General features: G+C 39.3%; 1 protein-coding gene and 1 non-coding gene across 2 annotated transcripts in view; one reads left to right on the top strand and one right to left on the bottom strand.

The window, feature by feature from the left end:
- Positions 1-2,106: 2,106 nt before the first annotated feature.
- Positions 2,107-22,335, top strand: part of LOC147347620 (placental prolactin-related protein 3-like) — a 52,256-nt gene continuing 32,027 nt past the window's right edge. The window contains exons 1-4 of the mRNA XM_086370798.1: positions 2,107-2,161; positions 6,222-6,403; positions 8,589-8,693; positions 10,448-10,627. Of these exons, the coding sequence (XP_086226924.1) occupies positions 2,107-2,161; positions 6,222-6,403; positions 8,589-8,693; positions 10,448-10,627 (522 nt within the window). The remainder of the gene's footprint in view (positions 2,162-6,221; positions 6,404-8,588; positions 8,694-10,447; positions 10,628-22,335) is intronic.
- Positions 3,840-3,948, bottom strand: LOC147347622 (U6 spliceosomal RNA). The gene has a single exon (XR_015153321.1). It is a non-coding gene; the product is annotated as a U6 spliceosomal RNA (small nuclear RNA).

Here is a 22,335-nt window from a genome sequence, read left to right as displayed (position 1 = left end):
CTGGAGGATTTGGGGCATAACCTTACTAGCACTGGAGATGAGTGCACCTGCAGTGGCTTGAACATTCTTTAATACTGCCCTTCTTGGGAAATGGGACAAGGATTGACCTATTCCTGTCTTCTGGCCCCTTCTGGCTTTTCCAAATTTTCTGACATTGAGTGGAGCACTTTAATAGCATCATGTTTTAGGATTTTAAATAGCTTTGCTGGAATTCTATCACCTCCAATAGCTTTATGGGCAGCAGTGCTTCTTTAAGACCCACTTGAATTCAGATTCTAGAATGTCTGGCTCTAAGTGAGAAACCACACCATTGTGATTATCTGGGTCATTAAGATTTTTTTTTGTATAGTTCTTCTGTGTACTTTTCCCATCTTTTTTGGTCTATTCTGTTGTATTAAATCACAAAACACCAAAGATAGAAGTGATCTTGAGAAAAAAGAACAAAGTTTGAGACTAGATTGCTGATTTCAAATTGTATTAGAAAGCTATAGTAATCAAAGCAGAATGACTTGCGTCTGGCACATAAATAGACACATAGTTCAACAGAGCAGAACAGCAAAGCTGGAAAGAAATGCACACCCATATATTGTTAGTTAGGTTATGAAAAAAAGAGGTTTTTTCCAGTGGGGAAAGGACAAGCTTTTCAAAAATGGCACTAGGAAAACTGGATAGTCCTATGAAAAAATGAAACTGTGCCCCTGTCTTTTACCATACACAAAAATCTACTAAAAAGGGAATAAAAGTTGAACATAAGACTTCAAGCAGTTAAACCCCTAGAAGAATACATTGAGGTAATCTTCTTGCCATTGGTCTTTGCAACAAGTTTTTGGGTTTCACACCAAAATCAAAGGCAACTACTGCAAAAACATACAAGTGGGACGACATCAAACTCCAAACAAAGGAACATCAACAAAATCAAATGGCAATTTACAGATTGACAGAAGATATTTCCAAAACATATATTTGATAAGGGCTTAATATCCAAGAATACATGAGACATACAACTCATGGGCAAAAAAACCCCAAATAATCCAAATTTTTAATGGAGTGTAAGAAAAGTAAGAGTTTCAATAAATCTGAAGATTAGACTGTAGATGAGAGATACTGAAAGGTTTTCCTTCTAGAAAAACAAAAGCTTGTTCTTTCCTGGCATTACTTTCTTCATCTGCACTCACGTGTTTGACAATTACAGTTCAATGTGTACATTCTTCAATGAATAGCAATCACCCCACAGTGAGCTATAATATGTACTAAGAACAGCCCCATTGGGGGAAAAAAAAAAAAAACATCTAATATTTGCATACTTACTAATGAGGCATATCAAAAGGAAGGTAATTTCCAGAGTTTACCACTCCATTGTTTTCTATATTTCATTTCAAAATTGAGCCACCTAGTAAGGAAAATGAGTTAAGAGATCTCAATAATATATAGATAGAAAATCAGTTTTTAAAGGGGGCATTAATGGATTATAATTTGGGGGTAATTTATTACTACTGTTGTAACTGTAGTCCTTTGATTCTCAACTGCATCAGGTTAATAATTTATTATAAATATTAATACCAACACAGGGACACATACTACTAAAGTTATAGTGAATAGAGAAAGACATATTAGGCAAGAAGTGAAAGTATGGGAAGTCAGCAATGGTAGCAAACTAAAAGGCAGTATTGCCTTGAGGGGAAAGAAGATTCTCAAAGTTTCTTGAAACAGCAAGAACAAACCAGATGTGAGGAATTAGTTTAATTTGTAAACCAGAAGCTCTACCAGAAGAAATGTAAGTTCATAAAAACATTATGATGCTAAAACTCAAAATTTAGCTAGGGAATAGGGTAGAGTCAGGTATATAGGCATTCAAAATTCTCCATTGCTTAGTGCATCAGGCACTCAAGGACCACCCTCACTGAAGTCTTTCTCTATTGCTCAACCTACAGGTACCAGCATGGAGAAAGAGATAGCACTACTCCACAGGCAGTAGAACCCTACCTTTACACCTCATGGCTTTCCTTAAGAAGCATTCCATGCAGCAGATTTCCTCCATCCCAACCCATTAGTCTGACTCCCCACGGTCAACAGGAGTCCTCACCCTGGGATCATTCCACAATCCCCATGGCTCCAGCTCCCAGCTTCTGTGGACACCAGTGGACTTACAACCCTGTCCAAGGTATGAAAGGCTGCAGCATGGCTTGTCTATGTGGTTCTCACTCCTTTCAGACTGTCACAGATTAGTGAGTTCTCTCCCCAACTGCTTCAAATGCCTCCCCCTTCCCAGTGGATGGCCATGGACGTAGGGATCTTTTCCCTGTGCTTCAGCTCCCTCTCCCCCAGTTGCAGGCTGGTCTGACTAGTTCTGCTCCTTCTCCCTCCCCTGCCTTGTCCCTTTTTTCCTTGTCCTACTGAGTTCTGTGTGGATCCGGATATTCCTTCTTAGTAGTCAGAGAGTCCTGCCAGGATTCACCTGTTCTTCTGAGAGAACTGTTGCATCTTTAGACGTTCTTGATGCATCAGTGGAGAGAAGTGTACCCCACTTCCACCTACCCCTCCATCATCTTGTCCACCCCCATTTGTACATGTGTTAGAAATGAGTTTCCCTTTCTATTAAGTAACATTGCCATCATCACACATGTTTATCTTTTGCTTTTTGAGAAGAACACAGGTAAGTTCCACTCTCTTCAGTTCAGTCAGTCATTCGGTGGTGTCCAACTCTTTGTGACCCACTGACTGAGGCAACACAGGCTCCCCTGTCCATAACCAACTCCCAGAGCTTTTTCAATCTCACGATTAGATCATGAAGCTCAAAGTTAGATCCTCAGACCTTATTAATTTTTTATACATTAAAATATGTAACCTTTAAAATCCGACATAGAGGCACATAGTATTCAAGTTACAGTAGACTGAGAAAGGCAAAGCTTATGAAGCAGGAAATGAAATCATATAAAATTAGCAATGGTATCAAAACAAGGGGCAGTATTGCCTAGAAAGAAAGCAGAGTTCTGCAATTATTTGGAGACAACACGAACAAGCCAGATGTGAGCCAACCAGCTTAAGCTGTATAGCAGAAACTGCACCAGAAGGAAAATGAAGTTCATAAAATTATGCTGATGCTAAACCACAACATCCCGACATAAGAGAATAGGGTAGAGTTTATGTAGACGCTGAAAACTACTCAGAGAGGTAGACATGGAAGCAAATACACTAATGAGCTTCTGAAAAATCAAAGCACAAAAGAGTCTGAAAAATAAATTGTAAAGGGACTTGGTAGTCTAGTCAAAAGAATAAGAGAATCAAATTAGAAAACCAAAATATAAAGACTTGTATACATGATAGACCCAGAGAATGCTCAGGAGAGAAAATTTCAGCCTTAGTGACCAGCGAAGAGAAGCCTCCAGCATCTGGAACTGAAACCCTGGTCAGGACTCATGACTGTGTGCTTCTGAGAACAGCCTCAGTTTCACAGTTTGGGCACTAAACCACCTAAAAGCAAACGCAGACAAGGATTATAGCCTGCTATGACAGTGAATCAAGACAATAGTGTTGGTTAGTTTACTTTTCTCATTCAACTATAAAGTTAATGAATCACTAACCAATGATAATTGACACCATCAGTTTCCAATCAGATCCTCTTTAGTCATACAATGGATATGTGAACCTGTTACATGATCCCCAATAACAGTTTTAATAATTGAATTTCTTGATGTTTAATTGAAGGGTAATTGCTTTACAATACTGTACTGCTTTCCGCCAAACATCAACATGAATCTGCCGTAGGTATACCTATAGCCCCTCTTTCTTTAACCCCCTTGCCACCTTCCTTCCAATCCCAACCCTCAAAGTTGTTACGGAAAAATATGGAAGGCTTCACAAATTTGTGCATCATCCTTGGGCAGGGGTCATGCTGATCTTCTCAGTATTATTCCAATTATTTAATATATGTGCTACCAAAGCAATCACACGAATAACATTTTAACAGAAAAAAAAAATCATATAGTTAGTCATCTACCAATAAATGATCCATTACATTAAGAATTAGAATATTCTGCTATATTTACTCGGAGAAGGCAATGGCACCCCACTCCAGTACTCTTGCCTGGAAAATCCCACAGATGGAGGAGCCTGGTAGGCTGCAGTCCATGGGGCCGTGAAGAGTTGGACATGACTGAACGACTTCACTTTCACTTTTCACTTTCATGCATTGGGGAAGGAAATGGCAACCCACTCCAGTATTCTTGCCTGGAGAATCCCAGGGACGGGGGAGCCTGGTGAGCTGCCATCTATGGGGTCACACAGAATCGGACACAACTGAAGCGACTTAGCAGCAGCAGCTATATTTACTGCCTCTTATAAAATAGAATTTTATAAGGTCCAAAGTTTCATGAAGGAATTAAGCATATATTTAGTCATAACACATGTATACTTACACAGAAGTATATGCACACAATAATGTCTATGTTATACAAGCTATTATTCTCCTTGCCTGTCACAATAAGTCTCTTTAGTTGATGAGAGATATAGTCCCGAATTTCTCCAACTTATATGTCTTCCTTTTGAGAACCACTTCTTTTATTTTCACCACCTATTTTTAAATGACCATTTTATTCTTATATACCTTCCCCCTTTAAACTAACAAAGAGCAGAGAAAACCTAGTAAATGCTGATAACTTATCCTTAATTAAATTACCACTCTTCTGGTAAATTGGAAAAAGAATCATGTTCCCACCTCATTCAGGAGGATAAAATCTCTACTTTATCAGTTCTCTTGCCCAAATTCAATTCTTACTCTCTTCAGTCTTAAATTCTGCTTACAAAGGATGCACAGGAAAAGTAATATTAAAATCATGCTTGCAAGAGCCTATGATTTTATGCTTCTGTTGGCCAAAGGTAGGGCCAGGAATAATTTCTCAAATATTACAATACATCGTGGAAGCATGAAGGTCTAATTCTCCTATCAAAGAGGAGATGTTTGGAGGTGGTTCAAAAACTAAGCCCTATGGGTTGTCAGGATGTACTCCTGACCAGACAGATAAATTTTGTCCCTAAAAAGTCAAAGTCAGGAAAGGGCAGGCCTTATTCGCAGAGCCAATGACATTATCTTGGGTGCTGACCAGGTAATATTCTTGTATTAAATTTGTAGATTTATTTGCTGTTTTCTTGAAGAAACAAACGTAACGAGAAGATTAAAGATGGATAAAAGTAGAAGAGCTGTCAAGGTACCTAGAAGAAAGGCTAGCCAGCAGAACCAGGCCCCCACACTGATAATTGTCAAAGACTGTAACAGTGAGTGTTTTATAGACAGAAGAACCAGTGGATAAAACCAATGTTCTAGGGTCACTGCTGTTTTGCAGTCAAAGACAAAATATTTTTCTCTTTAAGCACAGTCATCAGAGATCCTGATGTGGTCCTGGTTACACACATGCAGACCGAGGGCCACAGGCATGTGTGATGTGACATCAGGAAGTGAACAGATGAGTGTACTGGTGCCCAGTCACCTGCATCTGCTTCTAGTGGGACCTGGGGAAAATTACTTGCCCTCTCCAAGTCATCACATCTTCATTAACATAACTTGATGATCTTAGTGAAGATTAAGGCTATCTCACAGGGTTCCCATGAAACACAAATTTTAAGATGTTTTAAAGCTTTTGGAAAAGTATCATAGACATGCATGGGGTTACTAAGGTGAGCGAGCAGATCCAAAGTACAGTATCCTTTTTCTCTTGGTATTTTCTTTTTAGTCAATAGCAGCGATCAGTCAGTCATGTGTTTACTCTTACCCCAGCATGATGGTAAACCACACAGATCAACTGGACTTTTCTTGTCATTTCAGTGTCTAAAATGCAAGCATTAGTCAATGTAGAGTCTAAAAATTATGAACTTCTAGATGGCCTCACTGCTCAGAGTTGCAGAGTCCCAACATTAAACTGTCTTAAAAGAATGGCCTAAACACTCTGGCTCAGAACTAAGTTCCAAATGTTTGCAGAGCACAGAAGTCCTTCTGGCAGCAATACAAAATTACAGGGAGTAACCTACTTCTCCACCTATCTATCTGTGCAAATATCATCATCCATGTAAATTTACACTGAAGGTGCTCCTTCTTCCTCATCCCGGCTACTACAGCACCACTCCTGCTCAGAGGAACAGGGAAAGAGGAGGCTTCCCACCACAGGATGTATTTGATAACCTCAGATGACTAGATCATCTCAGAACGGCTCATGTTTTTATTTAATCAGGGTCCTGCCTGCTTCTGCTGCTGGTCATGTCAAATCTGCTCCTGTGCCAAGGCCGAACATGCCCATTCTGCTGTTCTGACGTGTTTGACATCCCCTTGGAATCCCTTAGAAACCTGTTTCTCAATGCTACCATGTTGTCCCGCGACATTGCCATCCATTCCAGCATAATGTTCACTGATTTTGTAAGTACTATGGTGGTGGTGGTTTAGTTGCTAAGTCGTGTCTGAGTTTTGCAACCCCATGGACTGTAGCCCGCTAGGCTCCCAGATGGAACCTTCGCATAAGTGACTGAGCTATACTGTCCTTTCAACAAGAAGGCTGCATCAACCAAACTTCATATAACACAGTCTCTAGGTCAAAGTAGCCATCAGCTCATAAGATGTGGAAATCGAAGAAAGGATCAGTTTTGTGAAATCTCAAAGATTCCTAAGAAGTGCAATAACTTTTTCAATTTCCTTTCATTCATTTTCTTTTGTAAATTTCCAAAATAAATGATTTGTATTTGTCAGCCAAGAATGCCATAAAAAAATACAATAGACTCAGTGGAATAAACAACAGAAATTTCTTTCCTCACAGTTCTGGGGGCTAGAAGTACCAGATAAGAGTGCCAGCAAGGTGAGGTTCTGGTAAGAACTCTTTCCTCCCAGGCTGGATTCTCCATGCATGCTCACACATAATGGGGTTGGGGAAGAGAAAGACACAGAGATGTAGAGAGAAAAGAGAAAATTCTCTGCTGTTTCGCCTCATAAAGACACTAAACCTATTGGATCAGTGTTCCACCCTAAGAGCTGGTTAATGTTAATGGGCTTCGCTGGTGGCTCAGATGGTAAAGAATCTGCCCTCAATGTGAGAGACCTGGGTTCTATCCCTGGGTCTAGAAGATTCCCTGGAGAAGGGAATGGCAAGCCACTCAAGTATTCTTGCCTGAGAACTCCCATGGACAGAGGAGTCTGGTGGGCTAGAGTGCATGGGGTCCCAAAATGTTGGAACCCTTTTCAAAACACAGCACTTTGGCAGTTAGGGCTCTAACACATGAATTTGAAGAACACACATTCAGCCCACAATACTACCTGACACAAAGCACTTTTAGGTGGGACTGGGGGAAAAAGAAGCATGTTGATTTTCTGGTCCTTCAATGTGTCTCTGGGCTTTCTTCTCCAGGCTCAGAGTAAATAGCCAACAAATGAGAACTGCTCTGCAGTGAACTGGGTGGACGGAACATGTTAAACAAAGCTGAAATCCGGTCACAAAAACAAATAATGGTAGTTTTTTTTAATGCTACAAATTATTGTTTTAAGTTTTTCAGTGAACAGTTGTAGAACTACAGTAGAAGGAATGTTTACAATTGGAAACAATTATTCTCTTTTTGATGAAGGTATTTCAAAGTTGTGTGTTAATTCTTTTAGGTCAATAAAGGAGCACATAGTAGAGCAGACAGCTAATAAAAAGCGGTGCTGAAGATTTCTATTAAATTCACATAGTTCTTTTTACTCACTAGTTTTGCTTCATCCTCCATTTTTGACTGTCCATTTTTTTTCCAACTCTTCCAAGTAATCTCTTTAAATGTTCATAACGTTCACTAAAGATTAGTTTTTCTCTATCAATGTGTTAGCTAGAGTTTTCTACTCTTATTATTCTCAGTCCATGCTTAGTATTCCCTATAGCTTTATGCCATGTTTTTCTGCAGTACCATTTTGTCGCCGTAAACAACATTGTATTCTGCACCTGGGAAGAACACTAAGCTTTATGGTGTGCGGATTCAGAGATAAGTCAAAGTCATAAGTGTATAACTCTTTGTAAGGGAATATATTGGCTCTACCCCACAGTAAACAAGAGATTAAATGGTTAAATATAGGTGCATGCATGCATTCTAAGTCACTTCAGTTGTGTCCAACTCTTTGCAACCCTACTGACTGTAGCCTAACAGGCTCCTCTGGCCATAGGATTTGCCAGGCAAGAATACTGGAGTAGGCTGCTGTGCCCTCTTGCAAGGGATGCTCCTCACCTAGGCATCAAACCTGAGTCTTGTTATATCTCCTGCATTGGCAGGAATGTTCTTTACCACTACCATCACCTGGGAAGCACCAAGTATTGGTACAAAAGTGCTATATTTGGGTCAAATAATAAAAAATGAAAAGAAAAGAGAATAATAAAATAGACAAGGGGAAAATGTTGAATTTAGAAAAGTTAGATGTAAAATCATTTTTATAGAGACAATGTATAGAAAAATAGGAAAAGAATGACTTTCAATTTTTGTGATGCTCCACGTTATAAAAATTACACGAATGTCAAACATGTTAATGTTCCTGTAATGGGTTCATCTACTGAATGCCCAAAAACCGTAACTAATTGCCTGATCACTTTCAGGATGAAAAATATGCCCAGGGCAAACAGTACGATATCAATGACGAGAGCTGCCATACCGATCCCCTCCCTACTCCCGAAGAAAGAGAACAAGCCCTAAAGATAAACGTGAGTCTTTCACCTGGGTTTTTCACTGGGTCAAATGAGACAGGAAGTATGTTACCAGACTTCAGATTATTAGAGGTTATGGTAACTGTACATGCAGAAAAAGGTGGAGGAATGGTAAGAAATTGAAAAGAAATTATATTATGCATTTGATTAAGCATGAGCGAAATCAAGGGATGACTAAAGATCTGTAGTAGCAAAATAAATAACAGATTTATAAAATGTCCATGCAGACAACTTTAGCTCAACCAATGCATTAGACACAGGATTGCAGCTATTATTCTGTATGAAAACAGGAAATGAATGGGAACTTCCATGTGTAAAATATAAGATTGCAAAATTCATGAATATATAAGAACACACCCCAGTTTTGAGTACTCCCTGTTACTAGTGACTCCTACGTGGGAGTCCTGTACTGCACCACCTGAGCCCCCGCATCTGCCTTTCAAGGCTCTCCTGATTCTGCTTCTACTTCTCTGACACCTCCTTCACTCGTCATTCTCAATGACTCCTCTGTCACCTTTTATTCTTAATTTGTAAGTCTCCCCACAATGGCCTATAAACATTGCTTTACTTCTCATGGCCGCAACAATTGCCTCTGTTCTGAGGACAGCACAGTTTACATATCAAGCCTCAGTCATTTATGGCAGCTCCAAATTTTCACAGTTATAATCTCTCCTTTCTGATTTCCTGCATTATCCTTCATCCTAACATTATTCAAAATATTTTCACATGCATCCCTCTTAAAATACTATCTTCTCTCTCTACAACTTTCTTAAAGATACCAGCATTATTTTCCCCTGTTAAGCTCATTAATAATGAGGGTGATCAAGTAAAGGAAAAGGTCAAAGAGTAAGAAGAGGAGGGGTTTTTCAATAAGCTTATTGTTTAAAGTTTATTGAGAGTTACTACACGGCCATACATTTTACTCAGCACTTTATGTGCATTACTATATTTAATCCTATTCAGTTCTCTGTTCTTTACCAGTAAAACAGTTCATGGCTGTAAAGAAATCAAGCATATTAACTAGAGATCTTCAGCCCCCGGGATTTTCATGCTGAATTCTGGTAATAGTAGTGAAGTAGGGGGCAAAACCCTCCATTGTGAATCCCACTGATGCTGTTACTAAAAACAAGACTGTGCCATTTTCTGCCCGGACACATGTCAACAAAACAGACTCTTCTGATATCAGCAGGGGGCTGATGTGGGATCAGCTGAGGAGAGAAGCCTGTTTAGGAATGTCATGTCTTCTTCCTTATCTCTTTGTTATAATATCATAAAGCAATTACCAATCAAAAATTAATACAAGTGACTCATCTGATTCATTAATACGAATGAATCACTGGGTGTCAATGATGTGGGCACAGGTGGAATCCCTCTTTCCTGGGTCAGGCACTGCAGCACATACTGACTTGTCGTAAAAACTTAGATTCTCTCAGGCAAATATACAAAGATAAAAGAACTCACTGAGTGGTGGTAGAATTTCAGAGGAAAAAGAAAATTCTTCATGTTATAAATTAGAACTCATCAGAAGAATTAGTTCCTAGCATAACCTAGATTTTTAATAATTCAGAAAAGTGTGAACTAATAGCTTACATTTTATCATTTTGAAACTTTTACTACCTTCAAATATCTCTGCACGCACATAGGAATAACCAAAAGTTTTTTTAGGTCAGCTGCTCTGAGCAAAGATCACATGTTACCAAAACCACTGAATTATGATTATTTTAATGAGACTGTTTCTTCTGGTTGCTTAGAATGAAGACCTGAGTAAGTGGATAATCATGTTACTGTACTCCTGGAAAAGACCTCTGTATCATCTAGTCACAGAGCTGCAGAATATGAAAGAAGTCTCAGATACTATCCTATCAAGTGCCAGACAAAATTTGAAAAAAGTACAAGAACTTCAAGAATTCATAGAGAGGCAATTCAGCCAGGTGAGTGTCCTGCAGAGGGCTTTCTTGCTTTGTTCATGAATGAAAGAGGTGACTTCTGTAATGTGTAAGGTGTTTTGAAATATCTCATTTTGTAAGAAAAAAATTTATGACTTCTATATTCTAGACTGCTACTATATAAAGCAGGAGCCTAGTCATTCATAGTGATAGATTCTACTGTAAAGGAATCAGAATTTCACTGCAATTTTTGACATGTGCAGCCTTCCCTGCATTGCACACAATTCCACCGAAAGCTTGCCTCTTCCTGGGCACTGGTGGTTGAAATATTTTCAAGAGTAAGAGAACTAAAGTACAGAATTTCCAAGATCAGCATTTTCTTCAAAGAAACCCAGGACATCTGCTATTGAAATTCCACTTGTCTTCTTTCTCTGTTCTCATCAAATCAAAGGATGAGAGTGGGAAGGAAGAAAAGAGAAAGTTAAAACTAAACTTGAGTTCTGTTTCTACTTTTTAGATTCCTAATAGTTTTCTCATAGGCTGGCTCCAAAATCCATATCTAGAGAGTTTTATATTCGTATATCTTCCCCAAATCTTATTTTGATAATTAGAAGCCAAAAAAAAAATGAGCAAATATTAATAAAACACATAAGAAGTCACTATCTTTTGGGTATTCAGATTATTTTTCCAGTAAGGCGGCTGACCGAGGGTGAAATAGTCTGGTCAGAACTTCCATCCCTGGTGTCCAGCGATGAAGATATTCGTCATTCTGCATTTTATAACCTGTTCAAGTGCCTGCAGAGGGATTCACATAAAGTTGACATGTACACCAAGATCATGTTGTGCCGAATCAACAACACGTGCTAAATCCAAAGCATCCCATCCAGCTCTGAGGTGGTGGTAATGTTCTATCCCATAGCAAGCTTCTTAGAAATTTATAGTTTTTTAATGCATGCTCTGTGAAATGGGTCTCCTCTAAAAAAAATAAACACAGACTCTGTAGAGATGTCAAAATCTAAGAGGGCAATTTGTTAACATTTCTTATCTTCATTTAATAGAAAATCAAAAGAAAATCCACACCTACAATTGAAAGAACGAAGCTCCTATTAAAATTAGTCACAAATAGCAGAAGCTGGCATTACAACGAAGACCATTAAGAGATTATGTGAGAATCACAGCCAATTTTCTGAGTCAAGTTATTAGAATCAAAGAATTAGACAATTGTTCGTGGTTCTGGTCATGCTACCAAGAAGGCTGAATTCTCAGGATTCTTTATGAAAGCCAGGCACGACTTTCAGCCAACTATCACAGTGTTACACCAGACAAGATAAATGCTTTGCACCTTTGTATAAATAGCATGAGGTTTACTGAACTGTCTAAAGATTGTTAGGATGCTGTCTTAGTCCTTCTGGGTTGCTATAAAAAAAAAATATATATATATATATATATCTCAGGCTTAAAAACAATGGAAATGGGTTTCCACAGCGTGGTCATGCAGGGTCCTGTCTGGTCACATACTTCTTACTATATCCTCACACGGGGGAGGGCTTGGGAGCTCTGTGGGTCTCTTATATATAAAAGCATTCATCTCATTGAAGAGGCTTCATCCTTACAACTCCATCATCTCACAAAGGCCCCACCTATGGATGTCATAACCATGAGAATCAGGATTTCATCATATGAAATTTCTGGGGGATACAAAGGCTGAGACCATAGCAGATACAAAGGTGAACTGGCTCATCCTCTTGCAGTGGCTGTCGTCACCCACACTCCACTGCATCCTCATTTCCTGCATCACCATGCAGCCATTCCATATTCACTCTGGGTTTCACAAGTCCAGGTCAGTCAAGTGTCAGCTCCATCTCATATTCAGCCTATTCAGTGTTTCCCTCTCCCCTGCTGAGGCCCAGGGAACCTACCACGAAATGCAGATATGTCCATTTCTGCAAGGTCCCTTCTCTCGCCCTCTCTGGATCTTCATTCCTTGGGCCAGGTTGGATCAGGGGAAATGGTAACGAGATGGGAAAGTTCTGATATCACTGACTTACATGGTGCTGTTGAAGCCTTTTCTTGATCCAGGCAGACTGATCTGAAATTCCCCCTGACTGACAAGTGTTTCCCTTGTGGGGTATCCTTGTGATTTTCCAGGACATTCAGAAGTTGGGGATCCCCAAATTCATAGTTTCCTTTTTAATAAGGGGAAAGGTTCTGGAACCACAGCTCCCCACCTGCAGTAGTCACCACAGCCTCTCTGTTTCCCTGAATCTGCAAGCATCATCTGGAGAAAATTAAGCAGCCCACAGTGAGCTGCCTACTAGCTGACCCACAGGAAACCCATGTATCATAAACACTCTGAACAATTGAATGGCAGAAATACTGGTGTGCATCTGTCCAACGCCTGTGGCCTCTGGACAATTGTCCAAATGGTCACATAGACACAGAGTAGATCAGAAAGCTGGATTTAAAAACACATTTATCTGATAAGTGAGATACCGTTCTCTCTTCCTTTTAGAGTAACCATCCTAGTCATTAATTATTTCACCTAGTAGTTCCAGAAATATAAAATCCTCCAAATAAACTGAGTCTCTACTGAGACTGGAGCAGTGTGACTGGATTAGGGTTGCTTAGCTTGTTCAACAGCCTCCAAACAACCTGGGATGAGGGCCGATCTCTGACTGTCTCTCCTAAGAATTCAGTGATGTACCTGGTCTGGTTTTACAGCATCTTTAGGGCTTTAGCAGTAATTCCTGATACAGAAAATGGGAAATCAAAAAGTAGAAGGGAAAGGGGGATGAATAAGAGAGAAGGAAGAGAAAGACAGAAGGAAGGAAAAGCAGCAAAGGGAAAGTGAGTCAAGGACTTGGGTAGTGAAGGATGAAGTGCTGTGAGAACACTTTATTTTTAAGGACCCAAATATATATGCTTCTTTAATATCCTAAGAGCAAATATCTCATATTCTCTTTTATTTCCATTTTCTCTTCTCTCCTATTTTTTCTGAAATTGTCCTTTATATTAGAAGTATCCGTTTGTTGTTACTAAAGGTCATAGTTCTAGAGAGAACAAAGCTTGGCAACTCTTCAGGGCAGAATCCAGCCAAATTATCTTCTTTTAGGCAAAGACACCTTTCACCCACATACAGGAACACTGTCCAGCAAAACCAACCTCTTCCCTCATAGGCAGGGTTATTCTTGCCTGATTCCTGCCCCTGCCTCTACCTCGGATGACCCAAACCTTTAGAATTATGACAGAATACCCTCTCCCAAAGCAAACTATCAATCCCTCCTTTGGCTCCTTCATGAATGTAAAGTGTCAGCTTTCTTGTACTTTCACTTTCTTCTTTCAAAGGTAAAAGACCATGAAAAAATTCTGTAAGCACTTTCTAAGTCATTTACTGCCCGAAACACCTAATTCTATTTTGTTACTTGCTTAACTTTCTTTCCTTCAATGTCTAGACCTTTCCAACAGAGAGCATGGTATTTATTAGAGGGAAAAATCAGCAATAAAGGGGACAATGCAATTTGAGGAAACCTATACTCACCAAGAGACCACGCACATCTTCATGTATTTGTCTGTTATAAAATTTATTTCAAGCATAAATTTAGGACTTTACATCAAGCCCAGAGGTGGTAACACTGAGAGTGCTCCACTTGCTGACTGTGACATATAAAGTGAATAATGTAGATTTCAGACAATATTGAACAGAGCCATAGATATTCTATAGAGTCAGTCAGGAATAGCCAAAGAAGGGATATTTGGACAGGATTTAACAATCATTCCCTTGCCATCCAGAAAGCATCAATTTTTCTCTCTTTTACAGATTTCCATATAAGATTACATTTGAAGAAATGGCCCTGCTATATCAAGAATAGTAGCAGTGGTTTCCGAATGGAAACAAACAAATGAAGAACTGAAGTTCACTGATCTTATAGATTAGTAAGTCACATGTCATGGATACAGTGAGACTTAACTGAGGTTTAAAAAAGTCTCTATTTTCCAGAAGCAGGCCCACACTTGTGGAGATGGAAAGGGTAATATAAACACACAAATTGCTTTATTGCATGGTAGAGTGAAGAATAAGATGTGATGCCAACATGGTGCTACACTGGATTGAAGTAAAGCTAGGAGCCATCTGAGTGTGGCATAGGAGTGACGCAGATGGGATGGCTTTATGATGGAGTTTTGAAAGGTTGATGGGATATTGATGTGGAAAAATAGGAAAACAGTATATCTGTCAATTCATTTAGGATCATCTTATGAAGTAAGGATCTCTGACATCCTAGATCAAGGCAACTGATATATTAATACATATAGCCTTAAAAGGTATCAGTGAATAATCAAGTCTGACAAAAACACAAGAAATGTTCATTTTTTACCATACATTTGTATCTCTCATGATTATGCTCCCATGATATACTGTATATATTATTGTAGGGTTAGAATGGAGAAATACTTGTATGCATTTTTATGTGTTAGGGAGAATCATATATGCCAATTAGGAGAGTTTGTCTTTATTCTACAAAGCAACAGGAAACCAAGAACATTAAGTCCAAGAGAGCAAAATGTTCCGAATTAGAAAAGAGAAACTTTAATGTGGATTGAGGAGTTGTGGCCGTTGGGGCTGGTAGAGAAAAAGAAAGAGACCAGAAAGAGCTGGGAATATTATGACACTAAAAATCAAAGAGGGCTCTGCCAAGTGAAAAGACGCAATGGATGTGAGAGATACAGGAAATGAAAGAGACCTTGACCACATGGAAGGGATGAAGCAGACATAAGAGTCAAAAAAGACATCCAGCAATATGGGACTAGTTGAGTCTATCAATGACTGAAAAGTTCGAGAGAAGGGAGGAGATAAACTAAGGTTTTATCCAAAATTGTCTTAGCTCTATTTTCCTGTATTTCATCATCTTAGTACCAGGAATCACCAAAAAAGAATGTTAAGGTTCTGAGCAAATGGTAGAAATAAGCACACTATGAAGCTTTGCTAGACACTCTGGAATACCAGAACCAAAGCAGGACCACCCAGTGATAACAAGCAGTAAGTCACTAGTCACTTTCAACACTTAAATAAGACATACATTGTAAAGCATAGAGGATGAATAGAAATCAAATGGAAACAACCCATACCTTTACAGAGCCAGCCTAAACAGAACCTAAAACCTAAACCAAATAGAGGTAATGGTCTCCTTAATCATGTGCCCACTTTCTCCAAGAGGTTCTCATCCTTTTGCCTGAATCCTCCCTTGTTTACTAACGCTTCATTACCTTACTCTCAGCAGATGATCAGCTAATCACTAATCAAATAAATAATTAAACAGTGTTCACTCCTGAGATATATTTGTATTGATGGACACTTCAAACTGGAAAGTTTTCTAATCCTCTGAACGTAAAACTCTAAAACTGGAAGGACTCCTTCCCAGCCTCTTTCCAAAATGCCCAGTGGGCAGCAATTGCTAGTCTAGCTACTTAGATGTCTTCTGCCATTATTACAACCTGTTTGGACAGTGAAGACAGAAGACAGATGAAGCACTGAAAGATGTGGAGAAAGAAATGCATGGACAAGTGGAAAAGATAGCACAAGCCTTAAACACCGATCTATGCCAGCACACCATACCATGTGTGATGGGAGCCAGGTGGGCCTAATGAGGGATGGATTTTTCAAGAAAGCTCTACATGAGTTGGCACTGAGAAACCTGATTCAACTCAACTGTTGCAACATAATTCTTTGATTTTAAGACTCTAGCCAATTTCGTATTTAACTGCACTAAGTCAAAAAGGAAATATGCTTATTGGCTATTTGAACATTGTTAAGAGTTCTTGCCTGGAGAATCCCAGGGACGGGGGAGCCTGGTGGGCTGCCGTCTATGGGGTCACACAAAGTCGGACACGACTGAAGTGACTTAGCAGCAACAGCAAGAGATCTTAAAAGTTCTCATTGCAAGAAGAAAATTGTAACTATTTCTAGTTACAGATATTCACCAGACGTACTGAGGTGATCCTTTTGCAATATATATATCAAATAATTATGTTCTATACCTGAACCGAAAATAACATTGTATGTCAATATTATCTACGTATAATGATCAGATCAGATCAGTAGCTCAGTTGTGTCCGACTCTTCGCGACCCCATGAATCGCATCACGCCAGGCCTCCCTGTCCATCACCAAATCCTGGAGTTCACTGAGACTCACATCCATCGAGTCAGTGATGTCATCCAGCCATTTCATCCTCTGTCGTCCCCTTCTCCTCTTATCCCAAATCCCTCCCAGCATCAGAGTCTTTTCCAATGAGTCAACTCTTCGCATGAGGTGGCCAACATACTGGAGTTTCAGCTTTAGCATCATTCCTTCCAAAGAAATGCCAGGGCTGATGTCCTCTAGAATGGACTGGTTGGACCTCCTTGCAGTCCAAGGGACTCTCAAGAGTCTTCTCCAACACCACAGTTCAAAAGCATCAATTCTTCGGCGCTCAGCCTTCTTCACAGTCCAACTCTCATATCCATATATGACCACAGGAAAAACCATAGCCTTGACTAGACAGACCTTTGTTGGCAAAGTAATGTCTCTGCTTTTGAATATGCTATCTAGGTTGGTCATAACTTTCCTTCCAAGGAGTAAGCGTCTTTTAATTTCATGGCTGCAGTCACCATCTGCAGTGATTTTGGAGCCCAGAAAAATAAAGTCTGACACTGTTTCCACTGTTTCCCCATCTATTTCCCATGAAGTGATGGGACAAGAAGCCATGATTTTCATTTTCTGAATGTTGAGCTTTAAGCCAACTTTTTCACTTTCCACTTTCACTTTCATCAAGAGGCTTTTGAGTTCCTCTTCACTTTCTGCCATAAGGGTGGTGTCATCTGCATATCTGAGGTTATTGATATTTCTCCTGGCAATCTTGATTCCAGCTTGTGATTCTTCCAGTCCAGCGTTTCTCATGATGTACTCTGCATATAAATTAAATAAGTTAAATATACAGCCTTGACGTACTCCTTTTCCTATTTGGAACCAGTCTGTTGTTCCATGTCCAGTTCTAACTGTTGCTTCCTGACCTGCATACAGATTTCTCAAGAGGCAGATCAGGTGGTCTGGTATTCCCATCTCTTTCAGAATTTTCCACAGTTGTTTGTGATCCACACAGTCAAAGTCTTTGGCATAGTCAATAAAGCAGAAATAGATGTTTTTCTGGAACTCTCTTGCTTTTTCCATGATCCAGCGGATGTTGGCAATTTGATCTCTGGTTCCTCTGCCTTTTCTAAAACCAGCTTAATGCCTGAAACTAACCTGAAACATTATTGTCAATGTGACCTATGTATAATGATCATATAATCATTATGTTATATACATAACACAAATGCATACCTTCAGTTAAGTTCAGTCACTCAGTCATATCCAACTCTTTGAGACCCCATGGACTGCAGCACATCAGGCTCCCCTTGTCCTCCACCATCTCCTGGAGCTTGCTCAAACTCATGTCCATTGACTCGGTGATGCCATCCAACCATCTCATCCTCTGCCATCTCCTTCTCCTCCTGCCATCAGTCTTTCCTAGCATCAGGGTCTTTTCCAATGAATCAGTTTTTTGTATCAGGTGGAAAAAGTATTGGAGCTTCAGCTTCAGTATCAGTCCTTTCAATGGATATTCAGGGCTGATTTCCTTTAGTATTGACCTGATTGATCTCCTTGCAGTCCAAGGGACTCTCAAGAGTCTTCTCCAACACCACAGTTCAAAAACATCAGTTCCTCGGTGCTCAGTTTCCTTATGGTCCAGCTCTCACATCCATACTGACTACTCAAAAACCAGAGCTTTGACGAGATGGAATTTTATTTATATGTATAAACATATATATAGACACACCTAGGTAAGGAAATGTTTTTGAAAAGAAATAAAATTATATTTTGGATAAAGAAAACAAATCAACTAGTATATATATATTTTTTAAACCTGCATTTTAGTTATCATGTTGGATCTAAAACCTTATCTTCAAATGTAGTTTATGTTTATGCTGATAAAAGAAAAAAAACGTTTCTTAACCTATAACATTAACTGCAGAACAGCTTATTTACAATAGCTAATCAAAACCAAAAAATTTTGAAATCTATAGGCCTGCCCAGTACTCTGCTATTGATTTAACCAATTGATCAATGACTTAATTTCTCCTTGACTCAGAAACTCTTATAGGTGCTTGCTGCTGCTGCTGCTAAGTCGCTTCAGTCGTGTCCGACTCTGTGCGACCCCATAGGCAGCATCCCACCAGGCTTCCCCATCCGTGGGATTCTCCAGGCAAGAACACTGGAGTCGGTTGCCATTTCCTTCTCCAATGCATGAAAGTGAAAAGTGAAGTCGCTCAGTCGTGTCCGACTCTAGGGACCCCATGGCCTGCAGCCTACCAGGCTCCTCTGTCCATGGGATTTTCCAGGCTAAAGTACTGGAGTGGGGTGCCATTGCCTTCTCCGTATAGGTGCTTAGTTCACATCAATAAAAAAAAGCAGGCAGACACTTGTCCTCATGGAACTAATATTACAGCTGGTGGAAAACAGATAATCTGCAATAAACATGAATCCAAGTACATTATATGGTATCTTAACAGGAAATCTGTACACTGGGAAAAGAACTAGTAAAGCAGAGGATGGGGTTTAGGGAATAAAGGTGAAGAAAGGGAGGTGATTTAAAGAAAAACAACTTAGACCACACTGAGGGGAGCAAACATGCTCTCTTTCATTCAAGATTCAGGTTTTCCCCTGTCCAGGCAGGTCTCTTGGTCTTCTACCCAACTGCAAAAATGTTTCCATCTCTGAGGCTCTGTGTAAACTCATGCAAACATGGATGTTCTGAACATTCTGCCTCTCTTCAGTTGAACTGGTTTCATAAAAAATTGTTGGTAAACTCCCCCAAATTAAGTAACATTTTATGCAGCAAATTTTGATAATTTTCTGTTTCCTGAAGAACTAATCCCCAAATTACTTTCCATTTTACAACACACTGTCAGTGACCTAATTATATTATGTAAAAATATTTTATATATGTGCTGCCATTCTAATATATTATGACATTTAAAAATATACACAAAATACAAATTAAATGACAGTGAGATAAAAATAAATGGAAATGGAAATGCTAACATTTTCTTCCCCGGGGGATGAGGATACTCATCTTTATGGCCACTGGACTAATGGATTCTGAATGTACACACATAATTATACCAGTAGTTTAACTATCATAATAAAGTAATTTCTTTTATATATACCTTCAATCAAAGTTCTCAGAATACCACAAGGGGTCAAGAATAAAATTATATGTCAATAACTCTCTTCATATGCATACATAAAATATTGTGAGCTCAATTAAGGAATCCTCTTTAATTGTTTTGTTATTCCATCAATTCATCTACTGGTAAATAATCCAAACTCTACAATAGATTTCTTTTTTTCAGGATTTAAATCTCAAATCATAATAAAAGCAGAGCAATGACCCTGAAAAAAATGGCCTGGTGAAAAAAGTTGGCTTAAGCTCAACATTCAGAAAAGTAAGATCATGGCATCTGGTCCCATCACTTCATGGCAAATAGATGGGGAAACAGTGGAAACAGTGGAAACAGTGGCTGACTTTATTTTTCTGGGCTCCAAAATCACTGCAGATGGTGATTGCAGCCATGAAATAAAAGATGCTTACTCCTTGAAAAGAAAGTTATGACCAACCTAGTAAAAAGCAGAGACATTTCTTTGTCAAAAATGTCTGTCTAGTCAAGGCTATGCTTTTTCCAGTGGTCATGTATGGATGTGAGAGTTGGACTACAAAGAAAGCTGAGCACCGAAGAATTGATGCTCTTGAACTGTGGTTTTGGAAAAGACTCTTGAGTCCCTTGGACTGCAAGGAGATCCAACCAGTCCATCCTAAAGGAGATCAGTCCTGGGTGTTCATTGGAAGGACTGATGTTGAAGCTGAAACTTCAATACTTTGGCCACCTGATGCGAAGAGCTGACTCATTTGAAAAGACCCTGGTGCTGGGAAAGATTGAGGGCATGAGGAGAAGGGGATGACAGAGGATGAGATGAATGGCGTCACCAACTCAACGGACATGGGTTTAGGTGAACTCCGAGAGTTGGTAATGGACAGGGAGGCCTGGCGTGCTGCAGTTCATGGGGTCACAAAGAGTCAGACTAGACTAAGCGACTGATCAGAACTGAACTGAAATGGCCTAGAAGAATAAATAAAATGTCGTATGGATATATATATATATATATATATATATATGCATTTGTAAAGAAAATTAATGAAAAAATACAGAAGACTCACAGTTTGCTGAAACAGAAAGTGTACTCCCTCAGAGCTGAATATATATATAACCTAGAAAAGATACTTTCTCAGCTTCTGATGATTTCTAAAGAAGGGGACTCCATGACTTTTATCTCCAGTCTGCTGTGGACCCCTTTCCACTTTCCTCCTCAACTTCCCTCCATAAAATCTCTTTCCTAAGTTATAAAACACATCTTAGGCTTCTGGTTCAGAGAAGATGACCTTGATCTCTTTGTGCCAACTCCTCTGTTTGTTCTGGAAATAAGAAGAGACCACTAAAAGAGACCTTGTGTATTTGGCAAGAAGAAGGTGAACTAGATTAGGGCCTGAAGAATGGAAGAGCAACACAGCAGCACCTAAGAGAGGACAAGCCAGGCCCAGCATTCCTACCTCCAGCCTAGCCTCAGAAGGCAGCCTGAGTAGGGCTGTTCCTCCCAAGGAATACATGTGAAGGAACACCAGGTGGTGGTTTAGTTGCTAAGCTATGCCTGACTCTTTGTGATCCGTGGAATGTAGCTCACCAGGTTCCTCTGTCCATGGAATTCTCCAGGTAAGAATACGGATTCCCATGTCCTCCTCCAGGGCATCTTCCCAACCCAGGGATTGAATCCAGGTCTTCACAAGGCAAGTGGATTCCTTATTGTCTGAGCCACCAGGAAAGACCAAGAAACTCAATAATCACATGGATATTTGGAAAATAAAAGGATAAAAACATGTGTTAATATTAGATAAAGTAGACTTTAGAACAAAGGAAATATCTAAGGACAAAGGAATACAAGGACATTATATAAGGAAAAAAGAGTCAATGCAGCAGGATACATAATAATACTAAATATGTATATACCAAACAACATAATCTCAATATACTTGAAGCAAAAATAGATACATCATCTGAATACTCCTATAAACTTTAATGAGATTGAAACTGTGACATAAAACTTTTGTAAAAGAAATCATCAATCCAAGATAGTTTGACCAGAGAATTTTTTTTTCATTTTTTTTAATTTATTTTATTTTTTTTAATTTTATTTTATTTTTAAACTTTACATAATTGTATTAGTTTTGCCAAATATCAAAATGAATCCATCACAGGTATTTTTAACTTTACAATATTGTATTGGTTTTGCCATATATCAACATGAACCCACCACAGGTATACATGTGTTCCCCATCCTGAACCCTCCTCCCTCCTCCCTCCCCATACCATCCCTCTGGGTCGTCCCAGTGCACCAGCCCCAAGCATCCAGTATCATGCATTGAACCTGGACTGGTGACTCATTTCATATATGATATTATACATGTTTCAATGCCATTCTCCCAAATCATCCCACCTATATTTTAAAAATTAAGATCAGTTTGACATAACCTCTTTAAAAAAATTAAAGGGTAGGAAACCATTCCCAACTAATTAGATGGGGCTGATATCGCTCTGTATGAAAATCAGACAAAGGCAGTACAAAAA

The sequence above is a fragment of the Bos grunniens genome, chromosome 23, assembly GCF_055505025.1.
Source record: "Bos grunniens cultivar Pamir isolate PY7600 chromosome 23, Bosgru_T2T1.0, whole genome shotgun sequence".
Classification (NCBI taxonomy): domain Eukaryota; kingdom Metazoa; phylum Chordata; class Mammalia; order Artiodactyla; family Bovidae; genus Bos; species Bos grunniens.
The sequence above is the reverse complement of the archived record's forward strand: the minus strand, read 5'-3'. Positions and strand labels throughout refer to the sequence as shown.